This window comes from Ciconia boyciana, chromosome 1 (assembly GCF_034638445.1).
Source record: "Ciconia boyciana chromosome 1, ASM3463844v1, whole genome shotgun sequence".
Taxonomy (NCBI): domain Eukaryota; kingdom Metazoa; phylum Chordata; class Aves; order Ciconiiformes; family Ciconiidae; genus Ciconia; species Ciconia boyciana.
In genome coordinates, this window is record NC_132934.1 from 15,667,714 (window position 1) to 15,693,442 (window position 25,729).

General features: G+C 40.1%; 1 protein-coding gene across 4 annotated transcripts; it reads left to right on the forward strand.

Annotated features, from left to right (window-relative positions):
• The first annotated feature begins 956 nt into the window (after window positions 1-956).
• Window positions 957-25,546, forward strand: PUS7 (pseudouridine synthase 7). Of its 4 annotated transcripts, none has more exons than XM_072859421.1 (18): window positions 957-1,248; window positions 2,523-2,683; window positions 4,358-4,436; window positions 4,997-5,475; window positions 7,353-7,449; window positions 7,571-7,672; window positions 8,585-8,729; window positions 13,040-13,151; window positions 14,492-14,569; window positions 16,264-16,392; window positions 16,623-16,748; window positions 17,045-17,106; window positions 17,534-17,694; window positions 18,567-18,693; window positions 19,435-19,536; window positions 22,642-22,771; window positions 23,874-23,965; window positions 24,665-25,546. In XM_072859421.1, the coding sequence occupies exons 4-18, from the start codon at window positions 5,111-5,113 to the stop codon at window positions 24,799-24,801; spliced, it is 1,965 nt and encodes a 654-aa protein (XP_072715522.1). In that variant the 5' UTR covers window positions 957-1,248; window positions 2,523-2,683; window positions 4,358-4,436; window positions 4,997-5,110; the 3' UTR covers window positions 24,802-25,546. The 4 variants fall into 4 exon arrangements, with proteins under 4 accessions (XP_072715522.1, XP_072715521.1, XP_072715533.1 ...); XM_072859420.1 differs by having other exon boundaries at window positions 5,082-5,475; XM_072859432.1 differs by having other exon boundaries at window positions 958-1,248; window positions 5,082-5,475; window positions 7,353-7,437; window positions 24,665-25,545.
• The last annotated feature ends 183 nt before the right edge of the window (window positions 25,547-25,729 follow it).

The following is a 25,729-nucleotide window of genomic DNA, read 5'->3' on the forward strand; positions in this document are numbered from 1 at the left end:
CCAAACCAAAGCACTCCATTGTGTTACCTCTCCTCTTGGAGTAGAATAAGAAAGTAAGTACAAGGGATGAGAAAATAAGTCACCCATATATGCATAGCAGTTGTAAGTCTCATCACATACAAGTGTGATGAATAGAATACAACTAGAGAATGAGAAGTATGAGAAACTGAAGAGTGGCATTAATAGCTTGGCAAAGAAGTCTGAGGCTGGCTAGGGTTATGACACAAAGGGTCTTAAAAGTAAAGACAAATCATATGTGTTGAAGTTAATGAAAAGACGTGCTTTGCACCACTGCTTAAAGCAGAAAGAAGGGTAGAAGATTACCTTCTGACAATGTCAGAAAAGACTCAGAGTACAGATCCAGCCTTGTTTTATTTAGTTTTAAAATGGTACCATGATTTGCATAGATATGGTGTAGGTTTTCAAATGGTCCTCGAACACGCCAGTGCCCTGGGACTAATGTTCAATTAGCGCAATCTGTTTCAAACGTTAGGAGAGCTCAGGAAGGCCGCTATCTCACATACATCACTCCCTGCTTTGGCTGTAGCTGCATTTTGGAAACTAAACTTTTTCTGTAGAGCTGCTGTTCTTCTGTAAACTCTTGTCCACTTCCCCTAGATGCTTCAAACTGTTTTTTACTGTCCAAGGAAGCTTCAGCAGGCCACAGGTGGCAGAAGCGTGTGCAAGCGCAGCCTCTCGGTGGGTACCACCTCCTCCCCTCCCGCCCCGCCCGGCTCTCCCGCACCCACCTTGCCCTCGCTGGAAGCAGCCGGGGCCGTCGCTCCCCGCCACCCCCCCGTGCGGCTGGCCCGGCCTGGAAACTCTTTAATTAGACACGATTACGCTGTGGCAAGGCGCCCTGCTAATGGCGCCTCCTTCCTTCCGCCTCAGGACCCAACCCGGCGCCCCCGCGGGCTCCAGCCAGCGGCCAGCGCCGGGGGTTATTCGCCGCTTTCCCTCCGGGAGGCGCGGCCGAGCCCCGTACCGCAGAGCGCGGCTCTGCGGGGGGTCTGCCGGGGCGCGGAGGTGCTGCCGCCGGCAAGCGGCTGCTGTGGCGGGCGGGAGAGCTCCCCGCCGGCTGGGCCGCGCTGGACCGGGCCGCTGCGGCGGGGCCGGCCGGGGGCGGGCGCAGGCGGGAGGCCGCCTCCACACACGCGGGCCTGGGGCGGGCCCGCGCCGCTCGCTCCCGCCGCCGCCTCCTTCCCCGCGGCGCTGGCGCCTGGTCCGTCCTCCCGTGCCGGCGTGCGGGTAAGTGGCACCCCCTCCCCGGCTCCCGCCTGGCGGCGGGCGGAGGCGCGCCCTCCCCCGGCAGCCGCGGCCGCCCAGGGCTCCTCGGAGGGCGGGCGGCAGCCGCGGCCTCCGCGGCGGGGCCGGCTCCAGGCTCCCGCTCCCAGCCCGGGCGCGGGGCCAGGGCGGGGGGCGGGGGGGGGCTCGGCCTCGGGCAACTTTCTCCCCCGCTTGTGCCGGGCTTGCCTCGGCCGCTCCGGGGCTCCCGCGGCGGGCGGGCGGGCGGCAGCCGCGTGGTGCCGGGACCCCAGCGGCAGCCCTCTTCTCCTGCTGCCTCCTTCTCCTCCCGCCTGCCCCAGCCCCTTCGCTTGCTCTCGCCCTGCCCCGGCAGCCTCGGGGCCGGCAGCGGCAGAGCCGGGCCGCGGGACCTGCCGCCGCTCTTCCGGCCCGGCCCGCCCGGAGCGCTGCCTGCTGCGGCTGCCCGGCCCGCTCCCCCGGCACGAAATGCCCGCGTAGGTGCCGAGCCGCTGCGGGCTTCCCAGCCGCGTGGCTGGGGGACGCTTTTTGCACCCGGGCGGGCTCCCCGCTGCCTGCTGCGCCCGCCCGAAGGGGTTATTTTCGGGCGCTGCTGTATCATCGTGCCCTCTCGTCGGTCGCCTTTTAATCCGATCTGCCTCGTCTCGTGAGAAACCAGCTTCGCACCCAGCGCTGGCGTACGCCTACTCTTTTATTTATTGTTTTAAGTGGGAAGTACGCCATAGCCCCCCCCCAGCCTGTGTGCGTGTGCCTGACAGGTACCACACCAGAAGTAATCGCTCAGCATTTCTTGCTGGGGAGAATCAAGCCCTTTATTTGTAGTAGTAAATTCAGTTTCTGCTAAAACATGGTCTCTGTTAAAATTGCTGCGGAGTTGCTGTTTATGCAGATTCTGGCTTTTATGGAAGCACCTGTTTGCTAGGAAAAGGACCGAGGCCGTTGAGCAGCTGTCAAAAAATAATAGGCGCCTCTCACTAGCAGTCTGCACAAGTGAGACAGTGTGTGCCCCACTTGCTTCAACTTGCTCCTTCAAGTAATTATCCTGCAGAAATTTTCTGAGATGATGGCCATCATTTGGCACAAGATAGTACTTTGTTATATGCGAGCCATTCCTCTGCTGTGAGAATAGGCCGTATCTGACAACTTTGGAGTATTTGTGGCCAACGTTGAATTCTTCTAACAGTTTGTATCATTCGATAACTAGGTATTACAAATTTATTTTAGAAACACGAGATTTGTCTTGTTACCTCCTATGGCAGGTGTCTCAGAGGATTTCACTGTGCCGAGTGGTGTTTTGTTCGGCATGCGAAGACATTCACAAGCCATCTAGAAGCCTTGTCCACGTCAGTGCTTTATAACGCAGGCTCTGTAAATTTGGGAACGTAAGAATCTGGAAATGCTGGTGAATTGCTTCTCTTGGGTATGACTTTTTTATTTTTTTTATGTTTAAAGAAGGATTTTATGTACTTTGTTTGTATTTGAGGACAAACTGAAATGGGTGCCTTCTGCTTGAAGGTACATTGATTTGCTAATTGTTCTGCTATCTTCTGCATGTGTTTTGTCACTCCTCTCTTCAGGCATCACATACACTTTTTTTATAAGTCTCTCCTTATTTCCCTTTCGTCCATTCTTTTATCTAACGTTCACTTTCAGTTCTTCATTTGAGCTAAACACTTCAGGTGTTTCTAAAACAGTTGTTCCTGCCTCTTTACCCTAAGTTTGTGACCTCTACAACACAGGGTCCAGGCAATGAAATCAGCAGTGGCTAACAGCTAACTGGTAGCAGTTAGTTAACAACCTAGCATGTGGTGATTATTGAGTTAGTAATGAGTCTTCCTTTAAAAACATACCCTTTAAAATTAAATAGAATATGCTATCTAGTGACTGGAGAAATAATACAGGATGATGTGTGTAGCTCTAAATTACTGCTCTGTGCCTAGATTAATTTTAGTCACATTTGAATCCTATTAATTTAGAAACTTGCCTGTTGTTGTGGGCAAAACTGTCTTGATTTGGGGAATTTAATTTAATTTATTGCCAGTTAACATAAACTTTTAATTAGTGATTTGTCTAGTGAGATACAAAGACAACAACCAGTTAAACAAACACTTGGGGAAAACTCCTTTCCTTCCTTCACTCCAGACACCTCCCCTCCCCTGATTTCCTCGTCTCCCCTCTCCTGGTTGTCCCCACAGGTTACACTCCGTCCCTTGGGCAAGGCAGTGGTGGTGCAAGAGCTTGGGGTTGGTGCATGGAAGTTTCTTTCTGCTGCTCCTTCTTTCTCATTTCTTCTGCTGCTGTATGGGCCCCTCCACAGGCCACAATCCCCTCAAGGGTGTCCCTGCCCCAGGTGTGGGCTCCTCCAGGGGCCACAGTCCCCTTAGGGGAATCCCTGCCCCAGTGTGGGCACCTTCACAGGCTGCAGTCGTCTCAGGGATGTCCCTGCTCTGGTGGGGAGAGCCTCCTTCCATCTCCAGCCACGTCCCCAACAATGTCGCCTTCCCCGTGCCTCCCGCCCCTTTTTTAGCGTGCTGTCACACACCTCCTTCTGTACCTTCTGCCACTGACAGCTCCTCCTTTTCTTAAATAAGCCAGAGCAGAGGTGCTGTGTGTTCATCTGATGAGTTGGAGTTTTGGCAGGTGATGGGTTTGGTCCATTATGGGGTCAGCTGGAACTGGCCATGACCAGCACAGGGCAGTTGATGGCCTCCTCCCATGCAGCCCCCTGGTACAAAAACCTGCGGTTTATCCCCAGCACACCAGTGTGCCAGTTGGGTGATGCTGGGAGAAAGGTCCTGTCATTGCCTAATTATAGGAACTCTGGTCTCCTTTCATAAACATAGAAATAAAACCAAACTTTTCTGTTGTAGCTTGCTAAATAGCAATATTGTGTTATGTCACTAGCTTGGTAACACTTTTACAATTGTATTCGTTATTAACTTGTCTGTCTGAGTAGTGTCTGCTCCTATACAACTACTGATACCTGGGTTCAGAGGTGGGCAGTTTCTGGAATGATCACAGTCATACATGTTTTCATAGTTGGGTGTTTTTGCCTAAAACTTTCTCAAAGAGTTAGTTTTCCTCTGTTTTTCAGACCTGAAGGTACTAGTTCTGCTGACACAAAGGTGGCAGCTCAAATTGCCAGGGAAGAGTCAGAACTCTGCTCCACCAGCGTGAGTAGTCATGTTCTTCTCGGAGATCATTTCACTTCCTTGTTGTTTTGTTTGTCCCACTTATTCAACGATTTTGTTATCTCATCCCGCTTATCTTTTGGTCTGAATTGCTGCCACCTTGACTTCCATGTGGGATTGTGCGTGTTAGAAGAGATGAGATTTCAGGTTTGGGGGAATTGAGCCATCTTCTTTCAATCTGTGCAAGATAGAATCTTGGTAGAACAAAGAATAATTGAAAGTAGTTGTGTTTAACAGAAGGCTTGGGAACAAAAAGTTTCTTAGACACTAAATTGCTATCGACAGCAGAGCCTGTGTGCATAGGGCTGGATGCAGCTGTGGTAAGAGTTGGCAAGAGTGACAATGGTGGTAAATGGTTGGTGTAGTATTGAATCCTGCTCTTCTGTAGCCTAACATGCATGCCACCTTTGGTGGGTATTAAGTCCCCTTAACATCTCCCTTCTCTCTTCCCAAGTACATATTGTTTCTAGCTGTACAAAATCTTTACTTGATGTTTAACTTAAAAATGCAGAAAGTTATGTGGTTTTCCTGAACTGTTGCAGGGTGCAGAGTCCTTGGAGTGAAGAGACTATGTATTGATATTGCTCTTAAACAGACAGGAAATAAGCCATTCTTCTTGCTCCTCAGGGCTTTCTACCCTACACTGTGCCTTAAACATGGAAACTGTAGAAATGAATAGTGTATCCTTGAAACGTCCTCGCTCTGAGGATGATGTGGCTAATGCAGATGAAATTAAAAGACAGAAGATCTCAGAGAAGTCTAAGACAGGGAACAACTCTGGGCAGAGCGTTGAGACTGTAACAGAACAACCTGACAAATCTCTGCTTGAGGACACGAAAAATGAAATAATCCCCAATGAGGAAAGTGAGGAGCAGGAAGATGAGGAACTAGAGGACAGTGATGAAGATGGAGATCCAGAGAGCTTTGCAGACATGATGAAGCATGGACTGACAGAAAGTGATGTTGGCATAACTAAATTTGTTAGCTCTCATAAAGGGTTTTCTGGAATCTTAAAAGAGAGGTAACTCTTTGTCTTGTTATGTATGTTAATCCTTGTGTTAAGCAGCTGTTGTTCTCAATTTTCCTTTTCTGACTCTCAGGATGCAACTGGATTATGTGTGGCCACTTGGGAGGTTCATCACTTTCTTTTCCTAGTGCTGAGACTGAAAGAAAGGTGTAACTTTTAAAATTTTATTTTATTCTTTTTTTCTTCTTTCCTGTCAAATGGAGCTCTGAAGAAAGAAGCTGTGCATGGATAGAAATACATAATTACACTGGCCTTTGCCGTTTGTCTTGCTCTCTGGCAGAAACATACAGCATAAAACCTTATGCAGTACACCCACCTTTTGTACCACTCTTCAGTGCTGATACAAGATGCACTGGAGAACGGTATTGAAACCATCCCTCTTTGGTTCTTCTTTGCTTTCCCCTGGCTTTATTGTGTTAATGTCTTTAAACACAGACATTGTCAGATGGTCCATTAGGCTTTAAATTATAGTCTGATCAGTTGTAATGTCATTTACAAAACATAAAATGGAATTTTGTAACTTAGGGTGTGGAATTTTACATTATATACTTAAGATGTTTGGGTTTTAGTAGCTTTTTTAAATGAAACTTCTAGTTTTTTTTAAATTAAATAACATCTTTGAAATAGAATGCAAATACAAAAACTCACAAACACTGAACAAATCATTGTTGCCCTGACTTAGCAAGCTTTGGGTTAAGGGTGCCTTGTTTACACACCAAGAAGTCCCTGTTTTTAAATACTGGCTTCATATATAGATAGATCATTTTACATAATAAAGTGATATGTACATATTATGTATGTATTTAATCTTTATATGCAGCATTAAGCAGCTAGCATAATCCTTCACTGGGCACCACAGTCTGTGCTGAACCTACTTCTGGGAAATCTGCCAATTTTGAACCAAGGTGGCCAAAGGTAGCCGGGTGGTAGAAACATTTGTGAGTTCATAGTTTTTCTTTGATCCTAGTTTATAACACCTATCATTAATTTAGTCCTGGTGTTTTTATGGTACCAGTCACTAGCATGTCTAGACAGCTACAGATAATAAGAGAGAGGACATGTAACACTCCTCAGGAAGAAATTCTACCAATATGATGTCTGGCCGCACAGAGGTATGGCAAGTGGAGGCTTGGGGGAGGTACAGTAGAAACATTCCCATGGTAAAGTTTTATTCATCTTTCAACATTCATAGACTAAGAATTTTTTCTTTTTTTTTCCCTTTACAAGCAGATGCTACTTAAAAATCATTTAGCAACGGTAACATAGACTGTCTGTGCTCTGTTAGAGTCAGGATGTTTTTATTATTGGACATAGTTGATCAAAAATGTCACAGTCAAATTCTTTGTTGCTGTCATAGAGTATGCAGAGTAACTGTTTATTTGAAAGACATTCTCTATAATTGAATATATGTGTCAGAGCTGAATTTGTCCTGCTTTCCCTAAAGAGTGGCTTACATACACTTCATTCTGCAGGTTATTTGAAGTGACAGAGTTAATGCATTTGTGTTCACATTGTAGCAATGCAGTAGAGTCTTGTCAGTAATGACTGGGATTGAGGATATGCATTACTGATCTCTACAAGCTAGTGAGAAAATGACTCAGAATAACTACAGCAGGTGTTCGGTTATCTGCAGAGAAGTCTGCTGTGTTTAGATATGCCAGACTTTCTTCTGTGTTCTCATGGTATCCTTCTGAGGGGTGGGAATAGGTACAGCTTTCTCATGGTTGAGGTTTCTTTTACATGAATTGAATTATGTGAATTCAGAATTCTTGAATTAATTCTGTTAGCAAACAGCTTCTTGGGAAAGGACTCAATGTGATGTGAGATTTTAATTTTTTTACACAATTTTAATGCATGTTTCTTCCTATCAGATACTCAGACTTTGTTGTCCATGAAATAGGCAAAGATGGACGTGTGAGCCATTTAGATGACTTTTCTGTTCCAGTGGATGATGAGGTAAATTTTGAGGTAAAGATTCGGTAATGGCTGTGCTCCTTAAGCAAACACAAGAAAAGGCTGAAAGTTGTTCTGTGAGGGTTATTGAATGTTTGTTTCCTCCCCCCCCCCCCCCCCCCCCAATATGTATTAGGACCCATCAGAAGAAACATTTACAGTTTTGTCAGACGAAGACAAGCAGCGCTTAGAGGAGCTCCAGCTTCTTAAGAATAAGGAAACTAGTGTTGCCATAGAGGTAAAATTAATAAATGATGTGAAGTTTGGGGTGGGGGAGGAGGATGAGAGAGTGAGTGAGTGGAAGGTACATGCTTTCTAGTGCATGTAAGGTATAAGAGCGATTTGAACATGATGCAACAAGTAATACCGAAATGTTTCCAGTTTGGGGTTCAGTTCTGTAAAGCCTTACAGATGTACTCAAATTCATGCACATGAGTTGTCATTTTGATTTTGGTGGGATTGTAGACATGAACTCAAATACATATCTTAATATCTGTGGTGTTAAAATTTTCTTGCAGTGTTTTGGTTTTCTGTCTTAGTAGTATTTTATAGGATAAGTATGTAAGAAGGATTAAATAAAACATCCATCCTGATGAAAGACTATTTTCAAGGTCAGTGTTTAGTGATTTTAATAGAAAAGAAGATAAATACACTCTTCTGTAACAAGAAAAATAAGAAGATACAAAATGAAATCAAAACTTGGTATTTTTAAACATCCAAATGTCCCATATTGAAGAATAACTGTTGAGCTAAATTTGGGACAGAGATGAGTAGGATTAAATCTAGTAATTTCAAATAAGCATTCACACATTAAGTAATCTTATCTAGCCTTTTTTTTTCCTTTAATGTATATAGAAAAACTTCATTTTGCCAGAGTTTTAATTAGAAGAGGGAATTTTATTAAGCACAGAAGAGGGGAATAAATCTTGAGATTTTCTTTTGTGAATGTTGAGACAGGTTTGTAGCAGAGTTATTTATTATTTTTCAAACTACTTTTAGTAAGTAGGCCAGACTTCTAAAAGTATACTTATTCAGTACTTTAGTGTGACTTGGTAGGTTTTTCTTTAAGCATGCAAAATTTAACTCTGAGAGAATCCCTCCCCTTTTGTATTACTTTATTTGGTTTCTGCATGTGTGTGTATTAACACAGGTAATTGAAGACACCAAAGAAAAAAGAACAGTTATCCATCAGGCTGTGAAGTCCTTGTTTCCTGGACTGGAGACTAAAACAGAAGATCGAGATGGAAAAAAATACATTATTGCTTATCATGCTGCTGGGAAAAAAGCACTGGCAAGTGAGTTCCAGTATCACAGCAGTTGGGTAAAGTAAATGCTAAAATTATCCCCAAAATAAAAATTGTTAGTAAGTTCTTCAAGTGGAGCATACCTCCTAATGTAGTCTTTGCTTTTTCCTCTTTGCAACTGATGCTGTGCATCTAAAATGAGTAGGGACGCAAGGAGTGTCTCCAATTTAAATTTCTACTTGTTTTTCTTTCCAAATCATTCATCAAATACAACCCTGTTAGAAGTGAGAGGATCTTTTGCTATTTCAGTGGGAATAGGCAAAATAAGGGTTTTATTTTCAATATTATTTGAACTTAGCTTTCATGAACTTACCTAGATGTGCAAGTGTGCGTTGTGGAAGTAAGAGGTTGTAGTTGAAGTGCGTACATTACACTGACAGCGTAATCTTGACTGTTTTGAAAATCCATGACAAAATTCTCAATGACTTGAATAGAGACAAGCACCTGTTTGTTTTCTCAGTTATAGTTTTATAGAAACATAAGATATTTACCATGATTTTTAAGGCTACTTCTTCCAAGGCTAATTATATTTGCAGAAAATTGTCTTTGTTCATTATAAATCACAGTTACTATTTTGGAATAATCAAAGTAATGAAGGATTCTTCAAAATGAGGTGTTATTCACCTTAATCTTGCCAAATGCTGTTTTGATTACTGGGAATAAAGTCATGTGTTCTACATCTTTTAACGTTATTACAAATTTGTTGCTACTGTAAGTTGAGAGGATTGTCTACATGCAGAATGTTGCACATTTAACGAAAGGTATTAAGGTTTGGTTTGGTTTAAACTGATTGCATTCCTATGTCATTTCAACCTACTACAAATGACAGTATGTAAACCTAGCCCTTTCATTTTAAAGATGAAGGAGATGGAGAAAGGATAAGGAGATAACTTAAAATTGGAAGTAACACCATCTCCAAATTCAATTTAGTTATTTTTTAAGGCTTGTTTTAAGCAAATATGGGAATGTTGTACTTTTATTGGTACAATTATAATGTGTTTATTTATCTTGTATGTTTGCATGCTTTATGCATGGAGTATGTATACTTACCAGCACAAAATTCTCCTCAGCCAGTTTTGTTCTCTGTTGGTTTGTAATGGTTTTACCTCCACTTTTTCCTTCTGCTACTTCTATTCTTTAACCATTGTACAGTCAAGTGGTTGTTATTAAGTTGACCAGTCTGATTTAAGAGATACTGTATAAAAGAATTTAAATATTTTTAAATACACTGAAAAGAATTTAGTGATGTGTCTCTAGGATTAAAACATTATCTGGAGCACCATCTTGTGATGCAGAGGAGCATCATCGATTTAAACTTGGATTCCTGAGTTGTGATGCTACAAACACCTGTGCATGTTGGTGGAGATGTGTGCAGTTTCAGTGAGTGTGTGTAAATGCTTATGAATGTAGGATTTAAGAGTACAAGTTCTTTCTAGTCAGATTATATTTATCTTTTGTGTTTATATAGCCACTAACACATCTTAGTCCTGAGTGGGTTCCCCAGGCAAGAAACATTTCAGAAGTGTAGAATATTCGAGTATTAGCTGAGGTATCTGATTACTTTTGTTGATAATGTAAAAGGTTACCAAACATACTTTCCTAAAATTTAAAATTAGAAGCTGCTTTGTGTCTATAGTAAGTTTACACCCAAAATACTTAAAATACTGCCTTACTAAATTGTCAGTAAACTGTTGTTTCATCATCGTTCACAAATGAAGTTTGTCGCATCTCCGACTGAAGCTTTCCATATGTTCACTGTTTGCCTCTGCACGATTCCATTGCATAACTGTCTAAATTGCTGTCATCCACCACCTAACTGTTGGATGCTCTCTAAAGCATAAACAATCCCATAACCATAAACCTGCATGTTCACCTCCTAAAAACCCTTTGACAGTCTAAAAATTAAATGCTACTCTTTTGTGCTCTTTATGCTATGCATTGGGACAGAGGTCAGAACTGCAACAGGTAAGAGATGTTGACATTTCATGCTAACAAAATGAAATGCCAACCATCACGACCTCCTAAATAGTGACAAGACTGGCCAAACTAGTAACAATTAAAAACCCCTACACATAAGTAATGCTTAAAATTCCCTGAAACAGCCAAGAATTTGGCTTGTGCTACCTCCTTTTCCTAGTGCAGTACAGGCAGTAGTCATTCGGTGCAGAGAAAGTCTGCCAGTATTAAGTGATGTGAATTATCAGTTTTGATACTATTTGACATCTATGGTAAATTTTCCATTGATTTCATTAAGCCAACCCTTTACCCTTCAGCCCTGTATTTCAGCCACCACTATCTGTATTTATACAAGTTTAAAAGTATATATCATACATCCCGATACTAAAAAAGAGCTTCCAGCCCTTTGAGTTGCAGCAAAAGGTTTGGAAAAAGGGCTTGGAAATACGATTTTACTGTCAAAAATGTAATGTGACTCTGAAACATAGCAATAAGGACTGCAAACTGTCCCTCTGGTCCATCTACCCAGTTGAATACTTTGAAGGTGAGGAATGGTTGAACATCGGGACTGTAGCTGCAGCCTCCCAGTGCTCAGCATGGCCGGCAGTGCGGTGGATAGGCGCAGAAGCAGCCCATTGGTATATATAGTATTCATAGAGTCCTTTTAGTCTAGCCTAGATTAGGCTCACTTTTTGAAGGGTGTTGAAATGACCGTATGCAAGATGGATTAGTTACATTTAAAGAACAATTCCAGCTGGAGAAGACTTTCCTTGAGAATCACACTCTGTCTTCCTCTCTTCCCTTCTGATTGCTAAGTTCTTCATGAAGGACCTTGTTCTTCAAGCTGAATGCAGTGTTTCATTGACTGTGTTTTAAGAGCAGTGGTGGCTCAGAAGGGAGACCAGCAGGAGCATGAGGTCTTTTAACAGGCTTTGGACCATACTGCTCAGTTTAGGCCCTAGGAAACTCCATGGGGAGGGGGCTTTGCTTAGAAACTGATGGTACAAGGCAAGCATTGCAATAATTTTTAAGTGATTAAAAACAACATGTATAGTATTTTATACGGTAGCATGCAAAATTGTTTTTGCAGAAGTGTGTGTATGGGTGGCAGCTTCTCAAAAAAAACAAGAAGAATTATCTTTTACCAGAAAGTTTCATGAAAATTAAACATATTTACTGTCTGCGTGGGATATCTGGGCTTTATTAAACGAATGTGAACAAAAAGAGCAAAATTTCCCAAGAACTTCCTTCCTGTATTGGTGTTTATATACTGGAACAGGATTGGCTTTTTCGGTTAGCTGTCGCTGTTACAAAAGACGCTTAAGCCCTTTTTGTACAAAAACAGGAATAGTCTGCTTGGTGGCTACCAAGAGATAAGGGACTTCTTATTTAAAGCAAAACAAATCCTTAGTTTTTTTCTTGTAAAACAAAGAATTGATAAACAAAGCACCTCAAAATTGGTTGCTAAACCTATGTAGAATCAATCCCCCTTCGTGGTAATGCCATCAACAGTGGATGATTGTAAAAGGAAAGTTTTATCTCTGGAGGCTTTTATGTGCAACAAAAGCTTGACAAATACCTTGACAATTTTCTTCCCTCTCCAGAAAACGCCAAATAATTGTACAGAATTGTAAATCAGTTGTTAGTCTGCAGGAGCTGAAGTTCTCTCTCCCTCTGGCGTTCTCTAAACACAGCACAGTATCTGGCTTGAATTATATGTTAATGTCTTTATTGTGCCAGATTTCTCTCTCCCATAGGACTTTTAAAACAAATTCACCTTAAATTTTTTTTGAGTATACTATTTTTAGGCTTTTGTAGAGATACGACCCATGCTTTTGCAGGACATACAGAAAAAATCCTACAGAAATAAAGAATATGTTAGTACTATAAATAATAATTGTAGTCTTCCCACAAACAGGGCTCCAATGGTCCTCATCTATTAATTATAGAAGGCACTAGATGAAATGTAGAGTGGCTTTTGTTGCTGAAAGTCAGCGTGATGGTAATGTTTTTGAGAAATTTAATCGGGCAAGATGGCAGTTAAATGACTAAGGTATATTTTTAGATAATTTCATGACAAAGGAACTGTCACCATTTCATTCAAGATTTTCTAGGTGACAGAATTGATTAAAGAGAAATTTACAGCCCAGCGGAAGGGGAGGTCTTTTTCAATGTGCTTTGTAGCTTTTGCTGTAAGTAATTCACTTTTTTCTTAAAAAGCAGATGGAAATTAGCAGAAATTGACTCTTGCATATTTGTTTTAAATGTGGCTGCAATGGCAAAGATATTAATTAATTTTTTTTTTAAAATGACACTTTACAAATTTTAACCTTTTGTTTTTAAAGATCCAAGAAAACACTCTTGGCCAAAATCTAGGGGAAGCTACTGCCACTTCGTACTGTACAAGGAGAACAAAGATACTATGGATGCAATTAATGTCCTGTCCAAATTTTTAAGGTAAGTCTGTTGTTTCTGCCAGCCTGGCTAGCACGCAGTCCTCCCCCTGCACGTTTCATGTTACTGTAAATGTTATGCTTCAGAATTATGTAATAGCAACACAAGTGTTGCCTAATTTGTAGCCAGTGTTTAAAAAAAAAAAAGTTATTTTAGAATATCAAATTTGAAACTTGTAAGTATTGGAAGGAGGTGAGAATGGAACAAAATGATCCCAAGAAATTTAAAACACTGTACCCTACTACTTCAATGGAAAAAGGTCCCCAATTGAAGTTGGCTGATCTGAGAAAGGATCGGTAGCTCAAAGCCTCAATGTGTGTAACCTGAATTAAAAGCCAGGTTTTTTTTCCCAGTGTGTGAATATATACAAGTGTGTTATGAACCTGTCAGTTATTGTTCTGATAATATGCTGATCAGTTACTAAGCAGTTACAGTTGATAAACTGTTGTTCTATGTATTAATTTCTCCATGGCAACACAGTCTTAGTTCCTTTCAACCCATCAAGTGCAGCAACAAAAAGATTTGCCAAAGGCGTGATGTGAACACAGTGAATTGCAGAGGAAGGACTATTTTAAAATTGGGTCAATTCGGTGATCTACTCGTAGGGAAACTTCCCCACATCTCCCCTCCTTCTCCCTCACCCTTCCTGTCCAAAAATAAATGTTTGTAATCTAGACTCTAACCCATATACTACTAGTATTTGTGTTCGAGAACAGAATGATAGGAGTGTAGTTGGGTGGAAAAATGTATGTAATGGCAATCCTGCTACCCCCTGGTGCCCATAGCTGGAATAACTGGAAATATTCCCTATGTAACACAGACTGTAAGGTACAAAGTGGAAAGGAAAGGAAATTTTCCTCTCAAGGAAAGAAATGGATCAAATTTTAAATTAACTTCTCATATTCTCACATAATGTGCATGCATGGTATTCACACAGACATGTTATTTGAAGTTTAAGGAAGAAATGGACATGCTTTTTTAAGTGAAATTAGTGGTGGCTGCGCATTTGTGCATTGAGTAGATGTATATAAAGAAGTACTTCAAAGCTCATATTCTGAAAGCACAGTTGTGGTAAAAGTGAATCTATCTGCATATAATTAAAACAGAGAAGTTTCCCTGTGTGTTATGTACTTATGGATGGGATTAGAAAATGTCACATTCAGGGGTGTCAAATTGTAGACTAGTTCTGGGGAATATATGTATGTTTTCTGTTTTTAGTATAGAAGATTAATAATTCTAGGTAATTATGCTGAAAATTACATTTGATCTGTGGCTATTTTATCTGTTATATCTGAAATATCTGAAATATTTCATCTGAAATATCTGTTACTGTTGCTTTTAAGAGTGAAGCCAAACATATTTTCCTACATGGGAACTAAAGATAAAAGGGCTATAACAGTTCAAGAGATTGCTGTTCTTAGGTAAGTGAAAATATACTGGAGTATTTGCACTCCTACCGTGATACCTTGAATGTCTCGCTAAATACCTTGAAAACTCAGTATACATGTGACACAAATGGTGGATTCAGGTCCTGATCTTGTAAAGCACATGTATTAATGAAGATGCTGTAATCCTTTTTTATTCCATGGTGATTGCTAGTATTTTTAGTTAGTGGTGCTCTGAGTCATAGGCTGGATACATGTATTTGGCTGAAGCAGTGGGCCAAATTGCCTATGTGCTCTTATGCTGCATGGCTCCTGTGCAACAGCAGAAAAACAGAACGACACAGTGAAAGTTGTCCCACTTCCTTCCTGATTTTTGTTTCCCCCTTCCTCCAGCTGGAATCCTACTTTCTTTCTCACTGAACTCTCTGAACAGTGCCAGAGAAGGCTAACCACTGCCTTTGCTCATCTGTGAGTAGCCAGAAGGGACAACAAATGATGAGCAATTTTTCCTGCCTTAATCTACTCCCATAAGTCGCCTAATAAGATAAAATAAAATGTATTTTGTCATATTCCAACGTAATTATATGGTTTCTGGGGGTCTGAAATTAGTGTTGCATCCATAACTGAGAATGATGGATGCCTCAGTCATATATTACAGTATCTGTTTAGCTAGCTGGAATATTCTGTCTGGACTACTATTTACAACTCTTTGAAAACCACACTCCTAAAGTGAGGAATTCCAAGGTTTGAGAGCCAGAAACTTGATCAAATCCTTGTTAAAAGGAGGGCATTCACTACTTAATTGTTCATATTTTTCCTCCCAGTGGTTTGCATGTGCGTACATTTGCACATATAAAAGGAATTATTAATTTGAATCGTGAGAAGCCCCAGATTCTCGCTGCTGCAAGGCAAGTTTGCAAAGTGGTGACAATTAACCAAACTTGTGGTGTAGCCCTCTCAGGTCCTGTTCCGTTTACTTTTAACATGATCACATTTAATGTTGTGTCCAAGAGCTTCAGTGTGTTGTAAGCATTGATTGGGGGGAATGTACTGATTGGTGGTGTCTGTTGAGTAGTGTCGCAGTACCCGACTCTCCTGCACAGCCTGGGAGAAGGATGGCGTGGGAGAGGAGACATTACCATTTATCAGCCTGCTCTGAGCTGAGTACACTGGCCATGCTAGTTGATAAACTTGTCTGTCCTGGTATAAATTTTAGTGGAAGTGTCAAAGAGCAGCTCGATGATGCAAATAACAGGGTATGCTTCCAAAAGTACTAGCAACAAAAATGACAGATATCGGTGACAGACTGGATTTCGTATTCCTTCATCTGTACTAAGCTTACACAGTGGCTAATTACTTAACTGTGTGTTTATGACTGTGCTAACTGGAATGTATTCATGGTGTAGTTACTCAAATAAAGCAGAGTTCAGCTTGTGGGGTATAGTACACATTAATATTGCAACATTTTGAGTGCGTACTGTAACATAGATGTGAAAAAACAGTACTAACAGTCTTTGTCATGGTATACCTTTTCTCTTGTATAAGTAGCCTTAAGAATTATCTGTGCTTTTCTTTTAGATATTTCATTAAAATACTTTGAAAAGGCAACAATAGAAAATTGGGGAAAGTGGACTCACTGCTTTCTGTTTTGAAATGCTGGCATTTGTATATTTATTTAACTATCTGGTTTTCTAAGCATAGGTTGATCACTGTTGTCTGTTTCTTTTTAGAATCACTGCACAAAGGCTTGCTCATTTGAATAAATGTTTGATGAACTTCAAATTAGGAAACTTCAGTTACAAGAACCATCCACTGAAATTAGGAGAACTGCAAGGGAACCATTTCACTGTTGTTCTCAGGTAATATGTTAGTATGTATTTAGACAGTTCTGTTAGAATTTTTTTTTTCCTTTAAATAGGTAAGGGATATCGTGCATCTTGTGTTACAAAAAAGAAGAAAAGTCCTTCTATTGGCAGGAGTGTTGACTTTAAGTGCTATATAATGTTGATGTTGAGCTTTAATATTATGGGGATCACAAAATAGTGTAAGTGCTTAATAATCTCTCTATAACACTTTTTTTTAATGCTAGAAACATAACAGGAACTGATAACCAGATAGAGCAAGCAATGCACTCTCTCAGGGAAATTGGATTCATAAACTACTATGGAATGCAAAGATTTGGAACCACAGCTGTTCCTACGTATCAAATTGGCAGGTATGTGTTGTTTTCAGCCTCCTGCCTTTTTTTTTTTAAGTTTTATTTTTAGCCCTGTATAACTTCTAATGTATTTTTGGGAATGTTTTTCTAGCATATTGCATATGCCAGTTTTAATTTTGGATTTAAGAAAGAACTTGTTTCTGAACTTGCTTCAGCAGGTATCTTGCATAATACCACTACTTTTAATGTTGCATAAATCTAAACACTAATACTTCTTTCTTTGGATAAGTTGGCTAAATCTCCTTAAAATATATTTAGGCAGTTCTTAATAAACTTTACTGTTTGAATCTTAGAGCTATTCTACAGAACAATTGGAATGAAGTAATGGATTTGATACTAAAACCACGACCAGGAGGTAAGGCCTGAAAAATGATACATCAAGTATTTCTGCCTCTCCTCCTCCAAGAATTGTATGTTCAGGAGAAACACTTTTAGATTTTGATTCTTTTAATTTGAAAGGACATTTGTGAGGACAGCTTTGCACGTGCTAAACTTCATCCAGTTTAGCAATGGAGAAGCAATCTTCAGACTCTTTGCCCTTCTGCTTCTCTTTCCTTGCTGTGCAGTTTCTTGCAGTGGGGATGAAGAGGGACCTGAATACTTATACACAGAGTCTGCTCAGACTTCACATGAAGCCCTCCAACCTCAACTATTCTGTGATTCTGTTAATCTGTGTAATTACCATGACTGAAACTTTAATTTTTCAACTATTTTAACCAAAGGTGAGATGGATGCTTTTTGCTGTGTAGTTAAAATATTTTTATTTTACGTCCTTGTTCTAGCTGAAAAGGGATACTTAGTAAAATGCAGAGAAGAATGGGCAAAGACTAAAGATCCAGCAGCAGCCCTCAAAAAACTACCTGTAAAAAGGTGCGTGGAAGGACAGCTTCTACGCGGACTCTTAAAGTATGGAATGAAGAACATAATCTCTGCATTTGGCATAGTGAGTGTAAAAGTGCTGTGGGGTATTTACTTGAATAAACACTTTTGATGGTATCATGATGAATTTGAAATAGACTCATAGATGCTTGATGAGTAGAAGGTTAAGTGTAAAATATTTGCATTTATCCTGCCTTTTTGGTTGAAGTACTGCTGCATGGTAACTGATATCTGTAATTAATGTATGCATAATGAGCTTTCCAATTTATACAGTAATTTCTCTGGTACGTTGAAAGCAATACAGTTATACTTAGTAACCATGTATAATACAGATCTGAGAATTGTGCAAAAGTTGAGTATCAGAGTTTTTCTGTTGCTTTAAAAGTATAAATCAAACTGATAGTGTGCTAATGAATCAGCTTGGCATAGGGGTGGTGGATTCACTGTCATTTTCAAGTACTGTAATCAAGATCAAGTCTTTGGAGAAAATACCTCATCACCAGCAAACTACTGGGCCCATTGTAGGAGCCGAGGAGTAATTTCTTGTTTATGAAGAAGATAATTAGAATAACACTGTGCTTTCACATCTGCAAAGTCTACTTAAGATTTCAAGAGGTTGAGTATGAATTCAGTGTTTTATAATAGCCCATGTGTTTGAGCTGTTGAATTAAAAAAAAAAAAAAAGCTTTTTCTTTTTTTAACTTAAGCACAGGGGTGTTTTGTGTGGATTTCAAATGTATAAAAGCATTATTTCTTCACATACCCTTTTCCCAAATAATGAACAAAAATCAAATCTGTATACCAAGAAATTGTGCTAGTCTTGTTGCTGGAGAAGGTAACATTTCAAATTTATGCCTTTTTGGTTATGATTGAGAGGAAAAAAAATAAGAATACATCTTTCTAATGTTTCCCCCTTTTTTTTTTCTTTACCTCTAGATACCAAGAAATAATCGTTTAATGTATATTCATAGCTACCAGAGTTATCTGTGGAATAATATGGTGAGCAAGAGAATAGAAGAATATGGGCTTAGAGCTGTACCAGGAGATCTCACACTTAAAGGAGGTAAAATCAGACAAACAAAAAGCCAGTGATGCTGTGTAGTTCAAATTCCTGGGAAAACAAGGCACATATCTGTTTATGTGATACTGCTTACATATGTTCTTTTCCCTCTCACCCATTTTGGTCCAGTGACTTCTGAATCCTTTGGCCAGTTTTAGTCAAATTTTGCAAGGAATTGGAAGTTAGGTATTACAGTTCCATGAGCTGTTGGTTTGCTTGTTGCTCCAAATAGCTGGATAGGGAAGAGAGACTCTGAAGGACTGATTGTTCTCAAGAATGAACTCAAACCTAGTTGAGCTATGGAGAACTATGGAAGGATGTTAAGTTTTAACCACAGAAGTTTTTGTTTGCATTAGCATCTTGTAAAGCAGAGGCTCCACGCAGTTAAAACTTTCTTCACTTGGATTTGCTCTGGCATTTCCCTGGGGTGAGAATATCCACAGTGTTTCTCCTTCATGTATGCCTGATGCCTGGTAAGGGGACTGTTCATCTAGCAGTCCTTACTTCATTCCGCTTTAAAAGTCACTGGAAACCCGGCTGTGATTCTGCTGGTAACTGTGACAGCCTTGAAGACTGTTTCTTCTTTTCTTGGAAATGTTGTCTGTTAAGTGGAGATAAAACACAGTAGTTATCCCTCTCAAAGTAGGCTTGTTTCAGTGAAGTGGTTCACTTTTAAATTTAGCTAAGGTTAACTGTCACAGGTATCCATACTGGTAACTCTTCATTTTTCTGTCCTGATGGTAGCCACAGCCGTTCATATCGAAGAAGGAGATGTTGATAACTACAGTATCCACGATGTAGTGATGCCATTGCCTGGATTTGATGTTATTTATCCAAAGCATAAAAGTAAGTCTGACTGTTAACTTACTCTGAAAATGTAAGTCTGCTTTAAGATTGTTCTTAAAAAAGGGAAGATTAGATCTATGCAACCTTGGTGACCATTAAAAAACTACACTATTTCAGAGCTCTAATCCATTACTGTCAGCCTCTCCCATTGTGAAAATAATAGTCTGCATTGTAACTTGTTTCATTTAACATAAATCTGTTTCATATTTCTTTTTAGCTAGTAACTTTTCCAAAGAAAGAAATTTTTTACTGAGCAAAAGTTATTTATCTCAGCACAAGGGGGAAAAAAATGGTGAAATGTTAACTGAAGAGTGTATGCATTTGATTTTTAAATTAGAAAACAAACCAAACTTCTAGACTTTGTAACCCAAGCAAACACCTGAAGTTAGGAAAAAGAACCAGATCTGTTTGTTTAAATATTAACCAATATGAATGTTTTAAAAATAATTTAAAAAAAGCATCTCTTTCATCTCCTGTATATACAGTATATTGGATCTAAATTGTTTGTAATGGAATAGGTTGAGTGATCTACAATTATCTGCATGGAATATGATCTTGTTATTAATGTAGAATCATTTTGGTTGGAAAGGACCTCAGGAGGCCATCTGGTCCAACCTTTTGGTCAAAGCAAGGTCAGTCCTGTATTCAGTCCAGGTCGCTCGGGGCTTTGTCTGAAACTTTCAAGAACAAATAGTCTCTAAGTTCTCCTCTAAGTCTTCTCTAAGCTAAAGAAGCCCAGTTCTCTCAGACTCTGCTCACAGGGCATGGGCTACAACCCCCTGGCCATCGGGGTGGTCCTCCATTGGACTAATTCAAGTTTATCAGCATCTACTTTGCACTGAACGCACTATTCTAAGTGCAGTCTCATGAGTGCCCAGTAAAGGGCAGTAATTCTTTTTCTTGGTGTAGCTACTGGCTAAGCTCCTGTTGCTATTAGCTTTTGTTGCTGCCAGGGCACTCTAAGTCTCCTTTCCACTGGGAGTGCCAAGTGACTGTCAGCAGAGTTGCTCCCTAGCCTGTACCATTGCAAGGAGTTAATCACTGTCAGGTACAGGACTTTGTCCTTGCTGGATTTCATGAGGTTCCTCTTGGCCCATTCCTCTAGCCCGCCCAGGTCTCTCTGAATGGCAGTCCTGCCCTTGAGTGTATTGACTGCCACCCCAGATTGATTTTGTCCACAGACTTGTTGGGGTGAATTCCAGCTCCTCCTCCACATATGCTGATAAAGGCATTTTAACAGGACATATCCCAGTTCCTTGAGGAACTCTGCTTGTAATGAGCTTCTAGGTGGAGCTCAAACCAGTAGTGACTATACTTTGAGACGATGAGCCAGACAGTTGTTTACCCATCTAGCAGTCCACCCACTGTAATGTTCTAATCTTGGATACAAGGATGCTGTGGGAACATGTCGACAGCCTTGCCAAAGGCAAGGTCAGCAACAGTCACTGCTCCCCCTCATCCACAGGTGTAATAATTTCATCATAGAAGGCAGTAAGGTTGGTGGAGTGTTTTGTTTTTATTTTCCTTTTTCCCCCTTTGGTAAAACCATGCTCACTGTTATTCTCATTGTGTGACCAGAAACATGTTCCAAGAGGATTAGCTCCATTATTTTTCCCAGGGACCAAAGTGAGTCTGACTGGTCTGTAATTCCCTAGATCATCCTCTTGCCCTTTCTGAAGATGGGTGCAACACTTGGTTTTCTGCAGTCACCTGGGACCTCCACAGATCTCCACCATCTTTTAGAGATGATAGAGAAAAGCTTTACCATGACGTGAGCCAGCTCTCTCAGCCTGTATCTTCTTCCGCTACTGGTAGTTCCTCTCTGTCCTGAACCTTGCCTCTAGGAACATAGGCCTGGAGACCTTGCTGGTCAAGACTGAGGCAAAGGATGTGCTGAGACCATCAGCCTTACATCTGTCACTAGACCAGCTGCCTTGTGTAGCAGCAGGCCAACACTTTCCTTGTTGTATTCTTTCATTCCTGATATAGCAGTTTGACTCTTGTTGCTCTTGATGCCTGTTGCTGATTTAAACTCTAGCTGAGCTTTGGCTTTCCTGACACCATCCGTACATGCCTGGACAATGTTTGTATATTCCTTCTTTGTAGCTGATCCTAGCTTTCACCTACTGTATGTGTCTTTACATATGAGCTTAGTCATGAGTTCCCTACTTAGCCAAACCAGTCTCCCAGTACATATGCTTGTTTTCCTCAGTACTGGGTTGAACTGCTCTTGTACTTGGTTGTCCTTAAAAGACCAGTCAAGTCTCTTGAGACTCTGCCTGTCAGAGCCAAGTCCTAGAGCTAGGATCCTATTATGACCCATCTCTGAAAAACTTGGAAAGTAAAGATCTGCTTGTGATGAGGGGTGGCTCTGAACCACATTAGGTCAAAAGATTGGAAAGAAAAGCTGCAATTTTTTACATTCAATATATTTATACTGGGACTTGCCCACAGGAAGCCTAACTTGTTCCTGTTTAAAGTTCCCAACTGCATAAGTAATGCTGGCAATTGCACTGCAAATCAAAGGCACCAGACAGCATTTTAGCTGCAGTATATTCTTGTATTTTCATTGCCTTCCCTGTCTTCCCCAGGTGTGCATGCACACACCCTTACTTAAGGATACAAGACTGTAATAGAATTACTCCTTCTGTTGGCAGTGTCCTCAAGGGTCCCTACCGGCTAATTTCTTCAGAGGGCGCTCTTGGCTCATTTCACTCTGCTGCTTTTTCAAAGATAGAGCAATGGGTAGTCTGCCCCCCCCCGCCCTGCCTATATACCTGAGATTAGTCTCGTGAAGTTTAGATAATTGGAAAGCATGCATAAGATGTCAATGCAATGTCAATAAAATATTTTGTAAATGTTGTTTTCAACTGAAATTGTGATTTGCTAAGATTCTTTCTTGGTTACTGCCTCTACTAATCAGGTTGTAGAAGCAAACATTGTAGGTAATAAGATTTGCAATAAGTAGTTTCAAACCTCTATGTAACATTTATCCCATATATGCTGAAAACTACTAAATACAAGGGAAGGAATGATCCATGAAAAAGGGCTGTTTCAATTGGCTGCACTACGCTCTCTCCTATTAAAAATTTTCCTCTCTTGCAGTTGGTGAGGCCTACAAGGAAATGCTAGTAGCTGACAATCTCGATATCAACAACATGAGGCATAAGATCAGAGATTATTCACTTTCTGGAGCATACAGAAAGATTATCATTCGACCTCAGAATGTCAACTGGTAAGTACAGAGGATAAAGGAAGTTACACTTGAGTTGACAGCATAGAGTATATGTGGGATGACCAAGTACAAGAACCATTAGATCGACCCATGGGACATACATGTAGACTGAAGCATAGGTAAGGAGGAATCTCTGTGCATTTCCCTCATGTTTTTTATGCAGTTGAAGTTGAACCATAGCCTTACTTCTTCCTTGGTCCTCTGGTTCTGTGATGTGTGAGCATCAAGACATCTGTCTAGTTGTTGCACTCCTTGCAAGGGCTTGCCTGAACACTTCATAGATAATTATTTATGTTGAAACCATGATAGATAATATTCAAAACAGGTTTTTTTTGTAGTCTTGCTATGAGAAAGTTGGTCTTCAATTACCTATCTGTCAATCAGAAAGACTTGTAGCACTTAAACCTGCTAAATCACTGTTGTTAGAGATACAACCTAGTTGTCACGGCAACTGAATAAATTTAAACAGGTGACTGTACAAATGTGCAGAAAGACTTGATGACTGATGAACAGAAAAATAATAGAGGGTTTAGGAGGGAGACAAAAAAATACAAATGTTTACACTTTGTTCTAATTAGTGCTGATGTTTAAAGCTTATCTACTTCCCAGTTACTTGTTCAGCCTCGTCATTACATATGGAATGATTTCTGTTAAATGAGTGGCAGAAAGAGTAGAATATGTATTTAAGCCCTTTCAAAGAAGTTTAGATGGCCTTCTTCAAAATGAAGGCGCCCCCAAAGTATTCTTAGAATTGACACCATTCTTCCCATAACTTCATAAACTATACTACTTGTATAGCTGGAAATTCTGACAGCCCATGAGGGAAAACAGATGAGTTATGCACAGAACCTTCTCACTTTTTTTTTTGTAATCTTCATCAAACAGAGGCGAAGTCTACTACATCAAGCTTTACCAGTTACTGCACCATAAATGCCACCTTATTTTATTACAAATCCCATTTCAGTTTTAACTGCCAAATAGGAATAATAATAAATAATACTATTCTAATAAAATTAAAAATTTATATAAAATAATAAAATATATAATTTTATTCTAAATAATGAAAAATTAATAAATTTACAAACTTATGTATATTATAAAGGGAGGTTGTTGCATATGATGATCCCAGAATCCCATTATTTCCTACGGATTTGGATAAGCTGGAAGGAAAACCATTACCAGTTCTTCCTACACGTAAGTTGATTTTTCTGCTGATGTTTGCAAAATAGAAGTTTGATCTGGCTGTTGCTTTGAACTGCTACATATTGAAAGCTCTTTTAAGGAAGAGCTTTCATTTAACTAGACTGTTAAGCAATGGTATTAAAGATACCAAAAGTTAGGTGTCTAAATAAGGACCCTTATTTCTGAAGAGTGCGATCAATTCTTCCAGCAGTCTGTATTGACTGTTACATTTTCTTATAGACATATGTAAAATCGAGGAAATGCTTAGCAATAAATGTCTGTGAAATGCATGAAGGTACAATTAAGCCACAAATTGTCTATATGCTTGAGCATGTATTATTTGTGCTGAATGTAAGGGACTGCTCAAATACTTAACAGAATTCAATAGAAATTTTTTTATATAACTCTAGTCACAAGAAAAAGTGAAGAGAGGCTAGGAATTCAGTTTTGAAAGAACAAAAGTTTATTTTGCTTTTAAAAGAAGAAAAACCCCCAAAACATCACTTCCTGCTGAGAGAAAATGTTAAAAAGAAGTTGTTTTATGAAATTCCACTGTGGATTGTAAATGGGAGTGTGGTGGTGGTGGTTGTTTTGTTTAATGGGTTGGGGGGTTGGTTGTGGAATATTTTAGTCCAGTTTAGATGGCATCCAGCATAAGCATTATTTATGCCCTTAACAACTTTTTCTTGCTTTTCTTACCCCTTATGATAGATGGTAAATTCAGGGCACTAAAGATGGAGTTCTCCCTTCCCCCATCCACTTATGCTACCATGGCGATTCGAGAAGTTTTGAAAATGGACACAAGCATAAAAAACCAGACACAACTGAATACTACCTGGTTACGCTGAATGAACTGCAAAAATGACTTAATTTTAACAAAGTGTTTTCCTATTTACATGTTCTGTACAAATCTTTAAAGACTGGTAGTAAGAGATTTGTATTTTTTTAAGTTTTTATTAGCGCTAGCATTTAACTTCAGTAGTCATTTGCAAGATGGTGGTTGTAATATAATACAGATCTTAGTGGCTGGTGCTTTTTAATGAGTAAGTTGCTTGAGCCGTAACGGGGTGCATCTTTAAGAAATAGGCTTGTAATAGTTTCAGACCTGGAAGAAGGTTTAGCTTGGTTTTTTTTTTTTTTCTTGGCAAGCACTGAATGTTTTTATAAGTTCAGCAAACCTTGAAGTCTCTTCAAATACATTAAAATACAGCTTGGGAAAATAAGTTACAACAAAATTAAGGTATCGAACATTTCTATCACAAGAGTTTTTGCTGGTAGCATTTGTGCTGATGCAGTGGAGGATTCTGTTAGCAAGGCTTTTTATGTGCTGTAAAGATGTACAGCTGTTTTAATTAGTTGGTCTCTTCACTGAGAAAATACTTGTGCGTATTTTCCAGCTTTACTAATACCTGTACCAAAGAACAGGTACTGAAAATAAATTAACCTAAACATCTGAGTGTGTATCAGTAACTACTTCCTTTACACATCTTGTCTGTCCGTTGTTGGCAGGGGAGGAGCCAGGCTTCTGGTAGAAAAAAAAATATTGTAAAGCTGTTCTAAAAAGACATTGCATTTTCACCCAATAAAAAGGTTGTGTTGCTAAAATCACGTAAACGGAAAACGGTCACCACTGTTGCATGCCGTGGTAGCTGGAAGGCCCTTCGCGCCCGTGAAGTACCTCAGGAGAGGAGGGGGCTCGAGCAGCAGGAAGCGGGACAGGCTCCTGAACCAGCGCTTTCCACAGGGAACAAAATCAGCTGCTCCTCGAGCGCAGAT

Excerpts from the sequence above, each read along its gene's own strand:
- PUS7 (XM_072859421.1), top strand. The coding sequence starts at position 5,111 with ATGGAAACTGTAGAAATGAATAGTGTATCCTTGAAACGTCCTCGCTCT. Across the intron at positions 14,570-16,263 it reads CAAGAGATTGCTGTTCTTAG|AATCACTGCACAAAGGCTTG; the intron begins GTAAGTGAAAAT and ends GTTTCTTTTTAG. Across the intron at positions 16,393-16,622 it reads CATTTCACTGTTGTTCTCAG|AAACATAACAGGAACTGATA; the intron begins GTAATATGTTAG and ends TTTTAATGCTAG.